We start from the raw sequence: 12,779 nt of genomic DNA, 5'->3' as shown, positions 1-12,779 counted from the left end.
ATGGCTTTAAACTGAAAGAAGGCAGATTAAGATTAGATACTGGGGAGAAATCCTTTACTGTAAGTGTGGTGAGACACTGGCACAGGCTGCCCAGAGCAGCTGTGGGTGCCCCATCCCTGGCAGTGCTCAAGGCCAGGCTGGACGGGGCTTGGACCAACCTGGTCCGGTGGAAGGTGTCCCTGCCTGTGGCACGTTGGAACTAGATGGTCTTTAAGGTTCCTTCCAGCCCAAACCATCCTGTGATTAAAAGTAGGTGTTTGGGTTTTCTTGGTAACTTGTACAGAAATCCATTATATTTTGTAATGAAAATAGATTTACTGTGATAGAATAGTTAGAATAAGAACCTGGGAGTTGGTGCTCCTGGAATATTTCTCTGCAGCACACTAAGGAAAGGCACGCATCCCATCCTCCCCCTGCCCTTCTCTCCCACCACGTGCCAAGCATGGCACCTGCCCCACCCGGTGGGGCTGCTCGAGGCTCAGTGAGCTGTGGAAAAGGGAGCCCTGGCCAAAGGTGTGCACCATCCTGTCGGTCCCTTTGGGTTTGTAACTGCATTTTCTGAACGAGGAAACTCACAATGTTTTCAGGCATAGCTGTGTGTCCTGCTCCTTATGAGTATGCAGTGCATACAGACGGACAAAAACCAGCAGTGCAGCACCGAAATGGAGGGAAGGCAAAGCACCTCTCCCGCGGGTTCCCCACCCCGGGGCACAGAAGAAGCTGGAGCTTCATCATGACTGAAGCCCCAGGCAGCTCCATTGTCAGTGAGCTAAATGGCCAGTGAATCCAAAATTGTTTGAGATACACTTCACACACCACTTGAGGAAGGTATTTCTGTTTGGTCTAGACATGACCAAGATAATTGCGCTGGAGGCATCTTACCGATTCATTTTTTCATAAGGAAGTTCTCCAAAGTGTTTATCGCTCACCATTACTTGGAAACCTGTGCTCCTTCAACTCAAGGACAGTTTTGTCTTCTCCTGCACGAGGGATGCGACATTTCACATGAAGCATGTAGTTTCTTATTTTCATCAGCAGAAATGATGGAGAGATTAATTTAGCTTCTCAGAAGAAAGGCACGTGCTCTCAGAGGAAAAGCCTAGTAAATCAAGTGGATGGATGACTGCCCTCAGTGTCCCTCCGTGCCGGCCAGGCGGCATCCCGGTGCCAGGCTGGTGTTTCCTGGCTCCTCCGCAAGCTTGCTCCTCGCACAGGCTGAGTTTTCATAATCAGCTGCTGTGATGTGAAAGGTCACTGGATAAAAAGCTTAATAAAAATAATTGTTTCTGTGTTAGGCGTCAGGAGGACTAGTTGCTACCAGTGGTTATTTTTAGAGAGGTACCTAAGGAAAGAAACAGCTGATATCCCATGAGCAGAACTAAAATAAGTTGGGAACTTTTAGAAAAGGCAGTTGCTTGGAGAGCAGAGTCACTGCTGGCCAGACTAAGGGCTGTTTCAGAGGCGGCCAGGAGGTGCTGCCCTTAACGCCACGGTCATGTCCCGTCACATCCCGTCCAAGATGTAAATATGGCCAATTTAGAGAGCTCTTCAACTGCGGCTTTCTCACCTGCTTACCACAGAATGTCTCGGGGCCGTTGGGAAGTTCCCGGTGCCCTTCTCCTGCCCTGTGCGCTCCGGCCAGGCTGGGCTGGTGCCGGTGCCCCCGGCGGTGTCCCGGTGCCCCGGGCTGGGCCGCTCGGCAGGGCTCTAACGGGCACTGCCGGGCCACAGCGGGAGCCTGGGACCTGCAGGGCTTTGTCGCCTACACAGGGTGTCGGTGTTGCTCCACTTCAGCGCCGGCACTGAGCTCCTGGAAAGCAAGGCGCTGGGAAAGGACAGCAAATCCTCCGAGCGCTTGTCGTCCTGTGACATCTGTTTGGTCTCCAGATGCGCTGTCCAGCCTCGAGGCTTCCCCGTGTTTCCAAGGGCCACAGGTGACCTGGACCCCAAGCTGGAACGTCCCCTGGCGCCTTCTGCACGCCCGGGCGGGCTGGCTGGCTGCAAGCGGATCATCCAGGGCAGAGGTACGTGCGTGGCACTGGCTGCTTCTGTTTCTGACAGTTTGCACCCCCGTGACTTTTATCTTCTGACAGTAGGGAAACAACAGCAGCTGCCTAACCCGCGGTCCCGTGCAACCCTCCCCCTTGTACATCACAGCCACTGGAACGGGTGCATGCCTGTCCAGCTCCTGTTACCTCCTGGGCTGCTGTTTTTGGCCCGCTTCTTTTGCAAACAGATATATTTTGGAAAACGGTTGGCTTTGACCTCTGGCTGTGCTTCTCCCTACTTGGAAAGTCATCAAGACCTCTGCGGAGTGGGGAGCTGGGACGGCTGTGCTGCTCTGAGACAGCAGTGGCCAGAGCTGTGGGCACGGCTGCCTGACTCACCTGGGAGCTGTCCCAGCGCCTTGCTGGAATGCCACTGGGATGAGCTGAACTGTCAGAAACTTCTGGCTGGCATGTGTGTAGTGATTGGTGTGAAGCAAACCACTCACCTGTGAGCACCTTTAGCTGCTACAGCTATGAATCTTCCTGCATTTGTGAGAAAAATCTGCCTTGGGTTTTAAATTGGGCTTGAACTCCTCAGTTGCCCTTTCCCACAGGAGCAAAGCCCCTGCCACCTGGTGGGCCAGCCCAGGGAACTGAGGAGCAGGTCCCTCGTCATGCAGCACAGGTAAACAGCTTTAGGGAGTGTGTGTGTAATGCATTTCCCTTGAAAGCAGCTCAGTGCAACCCCGAGGCAAGAGGTGAGCCCTTGCACCAGCCCCCTATGCCAACTGGGGTCCCAGCACACCAGAGATGGCAAAAAGGCTGCCCCTGCGACAGGCATCAACAACTTGCAGCATGCCCATGGCTGGACCTGGGGGCAGATGCAGACCCCTGTGGCACCCACAGCACTGGCATCATCCTTGTGCCATCTCCTGCTATCATCACCACTCATCATCCTTTAATACTGACCTTACTGATATTGCATGAGGATATTTTTTTAGAATGCAAATCTCTCTCTCTTTTTTTTTTTTTTTTTTTTTTTTTTTTTTTTGGTAACAAGGAAGATGCCAGCTGCATTTCTGTGGAAGAGGTGAGTGCTCCCAAATGGGCTGTACTTCATTTTTTTTGTAGTAGGTTAAATACACAGAAAGTTTCCAGTGAATTCTTTAGAAGAGTATAAACCTGTTTTGCTCCTGTTGCCTCCCAGCGTGCCCCCGGTGTCAGAGGCGGTGGCTAGGCAAGCCCTCCTGAGCTTCATGGCCTCCCAGTGCTGCTACGGGAGCCGAGAAGCAGAAGAGCTGGCCGTCCAGTGGCTGTGGCAGCTGGGCACGTACCTGGTGAGTACCCTCCAACCTGGCGCCTTGGGCACCTCTTCTGAGAGGCTGGGATAATTTCCAATTACATAGTGACATTGGGCCATGAAGAACCACCCGTTCATTACATTAAATGGCTTTCATCCTACTTTATTGCAGACGTACAAGTGTTTTCCAAGGAAAGCCCACCTAAGAGCTGACTACAGGCTTTTATAGCTGGAGCGTCCATCCTCCTCTACTGCAGAGCCCCTGGAAGCTGCCTCTGACAGCCTGACTTTGGCAAAAGAGCCCTTTCCTTACCCAAACCGCAGGAACCTGCCCTGCAACTTGGTATTTTGGGCTCAGGCAAGCACAGGGTGACCTGTAATGCCATTCATCTCCCCAGGCTGTGAATCTACTTTGGTAATGTTTAATTTCACAGAAAATTTGTGGGCTTTGATTCCCTATTGTCACTCCTCTTACTGAAAATAGGTGTTGCACATTTGCTGCTTGCTGTGGTTAGTAGCTGGCTCCTGAGCCAGTCCCGGTTCCGGGAATCACTGCCTGTTGGGGAGCACCCAAAAAACCAAACTGGAGGGTTCTGTGCTAGGCTTTGGGAGGGGTCCTGCCAGGGCAGCCATCTCGGGGTTTGCTGCTGTGCCCCTGCTCCCTCCCTGGGGCTTCTCGGAGGGGATAATGCAAGGATGCTGAGGAGCAGGGTGCTGGGAGTGCTCTTTGATAGGCGCTGGGGGGCAGGTGCTCCTTTACAGTAGCATTTGTTCCACTTCTGCAATTATTCAGATTACTCACAAATGTTATCTGGGTCTTTCCTAAAAAATAAGCAACAGGATTCTCTAAATAATGGCAAAACTACCTTTTGCTGTGAAAGTGCCAGCCAGTTTTTCTTATGCAAACTGTACTTGGAGACAGAAGAGCCTGGGAATGCTCCCAAGGCCCATTATTAGCAAGTTGCAGTTCAAATTTAAATGGGGGCTTTGTGCAAGGTGTCTTTGTGGCAAGTGCATGATTTTTCTCTTCTAGTATCGACTGGAGCAAGGTTAAGTGAGTGGGTGTTTGAGCCCTTCACCAGTAAGTGATTCCCTGAATCCCACTGGAATAGCTCTCGTGGGGTGTGCCCCACACCTTGGAGCTGTGGCAGTGCTCACTGTCCAGGGCTGGTGTGGCTCCTGCCAATGTGCGTTTAATGTGCGTCAGGTTTATCTGATCCCTTGTGGCCATTGGGACTCTGCAGGGCCCGTGAAGCTGCAGCAAACTTCTTTCCTTGACAAACTTAGTTTGTTTTCCTCGTGTTGGGGGAGGTTTTGTGGCATGCCCTGGGAGCAGAGGCTGTTAGTTCCCTGCCTCTGCAGCAGCAGTTTCCTGCTGGGGGCCGTGGATACTTGATGCTGGCCAAGATTCGAGATGAGCACCTGTGTGCAGTGGGGCTCTTTATTGACCTGCTGAGGAGCGCGGGGGACCCCTGCTTCTGGTTTTTGGGTGACAGCTGACTCCCGGTGCCCATAGTGGGGGGAGAGAGGGGCTGTGCCATGGTGGCAGGAGGGTTGTTGGGTACCTTCAAGGGTGGCATGGACCACGTCGTGTCAGTCCCTGGTGCGATGCCTGTGTGGTGATGGGGAGCAACATCAGCTGGTCCCCAGCAGCACGAGGAGCCGGCCAGCATCCAAACACCACTGCCAGCAAGGTGGGTAAGACACCATCTCCTCCTGTAGAGCATGGAGCTGCTGGACCCCCCAGAGATGCCCCCCTGGACCCCTGGGACATGGAGGTCGGCCCCTCCCAGCTCTTCCAGGGCCAGACACGGCACTGCCGGGTGTCCCGCTCAGCACTGGTCAGGGTGAGTCCTCCCTCGCCGCTGCCTGATCGTGCGACCCCTTTCCCTGGCCCATGGGCTTGTCATGGCTCAGGGGGCAGCCCCCAGGTGGGGCAGGGTCCCTTCCTCGGTACCCTCAGCTCCTTGGGATGGGGATGGGCACCTCACGGCAGTTCTCACTTTCTTGGGTTGTTCTTTATTAAATGCTAAGGGAAATATCAGAGACCCCTTCTTCCTGGTGTTTTCTTCCTCTAGAAGTTTAAGGACCAACCTTGCTGCAGCCGTTTCAAGAAAGAGCACTGGATAGTCTTTCCTCTTTTGTTAATTCTTTTTTTTTCAATGTTAGCAGAACATTTGTTTGCATGACAGTTCCCATTTAGCTTTTGTCTAGCTCTATAGCTGGTCAATTTATTTTACTTTTTAAGTGAAATGATGAATAAAGAAAAAAATTACTTTCTTTTGCCAGCACTGCATAGACATTTGCCTTTGTTAAATAATTATTACTTATGACTCCTTTAATGGTTGTAGACCACAATTTTATGGTGTTGGATCCTGTCCTGTTAGCACCAGAACTGTATAACTGAATTTAGATGAAGGAAGAGTGCATGTGCATAATACAAGATATCAGAAATCCCTGGGCAGCTGTGTGCAGGAATAATCTTCTGATTTCAGGACTGTCACAGATGCCATGGTCACAGCCGGTCCAAGTGCGGGGTGTACCATGGGGCAGGTTGGGTAAGGAGCTGGGAAACTTCCCACCAGCAGCCTGCGGTTCCTGTTCCTCTAACCTGCGGTCCATTTGCAAAACTACAGCGCACACTATCATCTTATCACTGTACTTATCACGAGGGCTGGATGTCTGAGAGTGAGTTCTGTTTTATTGCCCCTTTGCCACCCTGTATCCCAAACGCACTCATGTTCAGTCCAGCTTCCAGCTGATGTTCCCAGGTCCTGCAGAGATGCTGGATGGGGTTGTCGAAATCCTGCCCAGGTTGAAAAGGTGTCTTACCCTGTCCTCAATCGATAGCCTATGTGTTATGGTGGTGAGAGGAAAAGGAAAAATTTCTGCGCTGTTGAAATGAGGTCAGATCTTAGGCATGAATTATGGCAAACTATTGCTGTCTTTCAGATATGCTCAGTTCTGTGTTTGGGGTCTCTGAGAGGGAGAGGAGGCTTAACCCAGGGATGTGAGTGCAGCTGTAAATCTGGCCTCCTGTCTTTATTTGTTCTTCTGCACAGATATTCCCAGACAGCCAAAAGATGTATTGTTATTGCACAAATTTGTTGCTTAATTGAAGTTAATCTGATTAAATATGAATGCTTAAATAAATGTATAGTACTAACTGCAAGAATAAATTACATTGGAAAAACACACACGCAAGAAAAAAGGCATTTCTACCTAGATCGTGTGTCTAGTTTGCATCACTGTTTGACCAGAACACCTAATTAATCCTGGGTCACAATTTATAAGCTATTTTGTACACTCTTCACTGGCAATGTACGTAATTGGCATATGCCTTTCTCTGCAAGCCTCAGTTAGCAATTATTTTGATAACATGCATCAAAGGTTTTGATTTATAAACCTGACATGCTTTTATTCTAGCAGTCACCATCTATTTTAATTCTTTGTGTATTTGTAGATGAGGTGTGTAACGTGCAAGGGATCCTGATGGAGGCTAAAGCAGCAAAAGAGATGCCAGCTTTGTTCAGGTACAGGTCGCAGAAGGTACGGTGGGCTCCTCTGCACATCACTTGGTGTGGCTCTGCTCGGAGCCTATTGCTTCCCTTAGCCCACATGCACCCACACAACAGAGTGGTTAGTAGAAACCAGTCATCCCAGTCCTGCTGGCCTGGTGGAGCTTGTCAGCTGATGGTCTGCTGGTAGGAGGAAAATACTGGAAGGTTGGTAGGGGAAGAAAAAGCCCTTCATCCAGTATGTCTAAGCCAAAATTACTTGACTTGCTTCTGGCAGAGGGTACGGTGCTGAGCTGGGGCATGCTTTTACATGCCTGTGTGCTTTTTTTATTTTGTACCATGAAGATCACCCAACAGATAAAGCAGTACAGCAGTAGCTTTATTGTCCAGGAAAAATGGTCAGAAATAGCCTTTTCCCCACTCTGATTTTTAAATGAACTTTCATTTGTAACATATATCGCTCATTCTGTGTGGCCCACCCTCAGCATTCAGAACCCAGGTTGGTATCCCAGACTTGTGAAAGAAGCTCTTAAGCATTTGGAAATGGAAAATAGAATAGAAATGGGAAAAAAAAAAACCCCACAAATAAAATAATTTTTTGGCTTGGCTTTCTTCCATCTCTTTCACCTTTCTGTTACAAGACTGTTGCATTTCCCAGCTTCTCTGGGAAACTGGAGAAAGCTTTGGGTTTTCTGGTGAAAGCAGAGTTTCTTGGACCTTCAGCAGCTGCAGCAGGAAGGAGGCTTCGAGTCTCTCCAGGTCCATGCTCAACCGTCCATCCCAGGTCTCGGTGGGCTCTGCTGGGCTCAGAGCCTGGGGCAGGGTGGCGGGGCTGGAATGAGCCAGCCTGCGATGACAGCAGCAAGTTTCAGGATTGCTCTGAGGTCCAGTTCCGCAGTGCCCGGGTGGGGTTTGGCAGGTTTCGTGGCCAGCCCAGCCTGGACAATTATTACCACCTCGGTTTTTTCCAAACATCAAACATAACAGGCTTAAAAATAATCTTTAAGTGACAAAAAAAGAAGGTACTGTTCTAAAACTGTTCTGTTTATGTGGCTCCATTAAGTTTAAAATAACAGAGATGGTATTGTGCATAATCATGGCAGTCATTTTAAAGCATGAATCCACTGGGGCTAATGATGTCTTGAAGAGCCTTAATGAATCAGTTGTTAACTGCTGCTAATCTGTGTTGCATTGATGCAATCAAAATGCTCCATGCATAAGCATATGCCTCCTGCATCTGCTAGAAGCACAGGCAGCAGCATCTTCAAAGTGACACTCGCCTTCCTACCGTTGTGTGGGGAAATTGTGATTATCCTTAATTAGATGTACAAATACATTCTTTGACTAATTCCACATTTACAAATAGTTTTGAAGCTGGCATTAGTCATTTGTTTTCCCCGGCAAATATGTTATATCCCTTGAGTCACAGACCCGGGGGAAAATGTATGTGTGGTGCATTTGCTGTCATTGACTCCTGTAGCTGCTGACCCAGCCGATCTACACAAACAGTCTGAAACAAATCCCACCCTCAGGTCTGCAGGCCCCTGGAAGTGGGCAGTGTTTAAAATCTTGTTTTAGATCCCTTTTGTTGCATGCAAAGGTGCAATACCTGTTCTGGCTGGGGCAGCAAGACCTGTACAACCTGTCAGGGAGGGAAGAAGCTACAACATTTCAAGCAGCTGGTGATAACCTGGTAAGCAGCACGGGTAAAGTTCAGAGCTTCTGTTCCTGGTTTTACTGCAAGGCTCGGGAGCAAAGCTGGGAGAGTATTTGTTGCTTTTTCTCAGGCAGAAACAGGGGCTTGGAGGGGGCAGCTTCAGTCCTTAGTAAGGCACGCTTGTCCATGGGGTGTGGTGGGAGCTGAAGCTCATAGAGGTAGAGGATGGTCCAAGGTCACCCAAGTCAGGAGTGGAGATGGAGAGGCTGAGCCCCTGCCTGGTACATGCTGGCGCAGCCCCAGCCCGAAGCCCCTGGCCGCAGGGGTGACATGGGGCAGTGGCTGGGCTCCTGGCTGGGGCTTCAGCGATGGTCTAAGGCTGCTGGCTGTGCTGATAAGGGGCTTCCCATTTGGGAGCTCTAGTGCCAGAGAGAACAGATGGGGATGAAAAAGGTCTTAACTTGTGAGGTTTAGGAAAAAGCCACTACCTGCCCTGCTGGGTGCTTCCTGAGCACTTTCCCATTTTTGTACAAAATGTCTTCGATTACCCTGTGTGAAATCTTTGAAAACACTGTCTCCTTCCACACTGAGAGGTTGGAAATGGCCCCAGCCATGCCAATCACACTGGTGGGACTGCTGGGGGGCCCCAGCCCCAGGGCTGTGCTGCCCCGGACAAGCACAGCTCTGCCAGACCGGCAGCTCCTTTGGAGACCATCATCAGGCACTAACAAGGTCCATGTCCCCCAGGTAATAGAGCAAAACGGGTCACTGAAATAGGAGCTGTGGCTTTGGAAAGGGAACGTGAGACTTCTCCTGCTGCAAGGACTTAATAGTTGTAGGGGGCTCTGAAAGCCATAAGGCAAGGTGATCACCATGGTGGTCTGGTTTCAGGATGCAAGAGTCATCCATGGTTGTTGCATATACAAAGTTATTAAGAAACTAATGTGGGAGTGCACAAAGGCTAGGCAGGCATGATTACTGTCCTCGGAAATCAGGGAGCACCCAAGCCTCAAGTTGCACCAAGGGAGGTGCAGACTGGATATTAGGAAGAATTTCTTCACTGAGAGGGTTGTCAAGCACTGGCACAGGCTGCCCAGGGAAGCAGTGGCATCACCGTCCCTGGGGGTATTTAAAAGACACATAGATGCAGTGCTTAAGGACATGAGTTAGTGGTGGCCTTGGCAGTGCTGGGTTAACAGCTGGAGTTGATCTTAAAGGTTTTTTTCCAGCATAAATGATTCTATGATTCTATTATTACTTGATCATTTAGAAAGAGCCTGGAAATAGCTCAGTGCCCTACAACCAGCCTCAGATCGTTCAGTTGCTTTCCCTCTCTCTTGCAGGAAGAACAACATATTTGAATTTGTTTCTGAGCATCATCTGAACTTCCCAGGGGAGCTGCTCGGTAAAGTCAGTGGAGAGAATATATTTAAAGATGAAAATGTGGTGGTGAGTGTGGCTCTTGGGGCTGGAGGGGATCCCCCCTGCACAGCTGTAAAAAAGGGGGAATGTGAAGTTCCCAGTTCACATTTGTGGGACACAGCTTCTCCCATTTCTACAGTCAGGAGAAACTTAGGGAGCAATGGGATTATGGAATCCAGCAAAAGTGGGTCTTTTTTCATCTGCAGCCACTGGGAGATGGTGTCTGTGCTCCTCCCTGTGAGGGCACTGGGGTCAGGGAGCTCTCAGGCTGGAACAGAGATGCTTTGGCCAGAGCAGGGGTACCTGCAGGTGACCTGTGCAGTCTGATGGTGTGGCACCAGGACCTCTGGGTGCCTGCAAAAGTCTGGGCAAAACAGTCTGAAAATGGCTGAAGCACAGTGCTCTCCCACAACCAGTGTCATTTCAGTTCTGCCCAGTCTTCAGCTTGAGGTTGGTTGGGTTTTTTTCTTATTGCAACTGAGTGAGGATTCAACTGTACCTTTTTATTACTTATTAGTTGTTTTGAAGTAACCTGTAGAAACTTCAGCCATGTACCAGGACTGGGAGATGGCACCACGCAAGAACAGACCAGCTCTCCCCCAGAGAGCTATTACTCAGTGTCATGCACCTGTAGTGAAGATTCTGCATCTGGTGTTGCAGAATTCCGTTGGGATTTGAATGATGCTTTAGCATCTGAGTCACTCTCCAACAAATGCATTAAAATCAGTGGGCTTCTCACATAAACAGCTATCACTCCTGGCTATGTGAGAAGTAGCTGCATTCATGACCAGTTCTGCTTTGCCCACAAGCTCAGTATTTCTTCTGTAAATTGTCCACATGCTGGGGGAAACAGAGAGGTTTAAAAGACCTTTCAGATTTAACAGTGCTGTGCTGCTGAAGGATGGTGACAGTGAATCTTACTGGGGCACAGAGTCTCCTGGTGCCAGTTTTTAACCAGCCCAGGAACGGCAGCCTCCCCCCGCGCTGTGCCGGGCAGCACTAGCCTCCGCCTGGAGAGGCATGGTCCCCGTTTTGGACACTTCTACATTTTGCTGGGTGGGATGGACGTCTTTGGGACTTTGAGCTCAGCATTTGTTCTGCATATTTCCATTATATGCGCAGGTCTTTCCTTGTGTGTGCTGGTAACAGGTGGAATGAATATATTTGTGCCAGACAAATAGAGTCTCTTTTGAGCAGCTGGGTTTATTTCTTGCAGGTGTACCCCACCATCGACTTTCCTGAACCCAAGATCTCCCTGGCCTCGCAGTGAGCCATCGCAGAGCACAGTGCAGCCTTTTCCATGTCCTCTGGCATCCGCCGGCAGGTAAAGGGGAGCTCGGAGCGGGGCCACCCCCATGTCCCCGCTGCCTGCTGTGCACCCCTGCGCTGGGGGGGTCAGCTAACGATTGATTAGTTAGCTTGGTTAGACACAATCAGATGTCAAGAATAGCAACCAATCTAACTTTTTATTTAGAGGTGATCTTTAGCAAATGAAAAAGAAATTCTAATTATCACAGAAATCTTAATTATCAAGTGAAATACCAGGGAAATAATTTTTTAGAAATGTTTTGAAAGATGTAGGCAACTGTGGTTATTATTGCTCCTTTTACCTTTTCAAAGCCATGGCAAACATTATCTATTACCACTATTTTTATCTTAGAAGCTAATTTTGAATAAACATTAGGATTCCACTCCATCTGATTCTCACTAGAGTGTTGCAATCTCTGTTGCTATTATAAATGTGATTGCAAATGTGAACGTTTAGCTAGAACATACTGTCTTTTCACCCACAGGAAAGAGAAGGTTTCATGTTAAAAATGCAAGTAAACTCAAAGACCAAAATAAACTTAAAGGGAAATGGTTTGATTTTTCCATGCAGTCTGTCAAAACCAGCTCTTTGGCAAATACTGTCCTCCAACTTAATTCCAGCCTATAATTTCCACTTCTTGGCATCAGAGGCAGTTTGTTCACTAGATTGCTGCACAGCAGCCAAAGCATCCTCTAGCTGTATAGGAAAGCAGGTGCCGAAAACCTCCTGCCCTGCCAAATTGCCGGCACCACGTAGTATTTATGCCGATCCGGGCTGCCTTTTGCCGGCGCTTTCCCCACCATTGAATTTTTCATCCACTCTGCTTGTCGTTGGCTGAAGTTCTTCCACTTAATAATCAGCATCTTTTGGAGAAAGCCAGGGAGGGAAATCTCTTCTTTGTTGCTTGGCTGATGCTATTCTGGCTTCTTGCGATGCTGGCCATGTGTCAGAGGCAATGTCAGGACCATTGATAACCCCTGGGTTATGGGGGCTGGATCCCGGCAGGCTTTGCTGGGCTCATGGAGCTTTCTTTAAAACTGAGCCTCTGCCCCCGTAATGGCAGCAGGAGGTGAGAGCCAGGGTGGGCGCCCGCCCCTCGGCTCCGTGCAGGGCTGCCCTGGCGCGGTGCCCTCCCACTCTCATCCCACAGGGCTGGCGTGTGTCACTGGGTTGGAGCTGGTGGCAGTCCTGGCTGATCTCAGGTGGCAAACTCACCAAAGCTTGGGTTTCGCTGGTGTTGGGGAGAGGCAGGAATTGCTCAGCTTGTTCTGCAAAGATAAGCAAGGAGCAAAGCAGGGCCCTCCACAAGGAGGTCAGGTGCCACCCGTCACTGGTGCCAGCCTGCCTCCTGTAATTCAGCCACGAGTGATAATTACCAGGTAATTGGAGATGAAAGCAGTGTCCTTCCCCCTCAGTCAGCAAAGGCAGCAGAGCAGCAGGGGTTAAATCTGCAGCAATTCCTGCTGCAGTAACACAGCACAGTGCAGCCCATCACTGATGTCCCTTCCTGCTTCCAAGGGACAGAGGTGACGTGTGTCCACAGTTCAGCACCAACGCCTGTGTGTGCTGGTGTGCACCCAGACCC

At 49.7% G+C, this 12,779-nt stretch overlaps 1 protein-coding gene across 1 annotated transcript; it reads left to right on the top strand.

Moving 5' to 3' along the window:
• The first annotated feature begins 5,585 nt into the window (after window positions 1-5,585).
• SSUH2 (ssu-2 homolog) lies at window positions 5,586-11,581 on the top strand. Its single transcript, XM_037386916.1, has 4 exons — window positions 5,586-5,976; window positions 6,752-6,821; window positions 9,807-9,912; window positions 11,102-11,581. Exons 1-4 carry the CDS (start codon window positions 5,967-5,969, stop codon window positions 11,153-11,155), a joined length of 240 nt encoding a protein of 79 aa, XP_037242813.1. The 5' UTR covers window positions 5,586-5,966; the 3' UTR covers window positions 11,156-11,581.
• The last annotated feature ends 1,198 nt before the right edge of the window (window positions 11,582-12,779 follow it).

The sequence above is a fragment of the Falco rusticolus genome, chromosome 4 (assembly GCF_015220075.1).
Source record: "Falco rusticolus isolate bFalRus1 chromosome 4, bFalRus1.pri, whole genome shotgun sequence".
NCBI lineage: Eukaryota > Metazoa > Chordata > Aves > Falconiformes > Falconidae > Falco > Falco rusticolus.
Note: the sequence above shows the minus strand (reverse complement) of the source record. Positions and strands in the feature narration are given on the sequence as shown.

Coding starts and splice junctions, on each gene's coding strand:
- SSUH2 (XM_037386916.1), top strand. Junction 6,822..9,806: donor GAGATGCCAGCTTTGTTCAG/GTACAGGTCGCA, acceptor TCTCTCTTGCAG/GAAGAACAACATATTTGAAT. Junction 9,913..11,101: donor TTAAAGATGAAAATGTGGTG/GTGAGTGTGGCT, acceptor TATTTCTTGCAG/GTGTACCCCACCATCGACTT.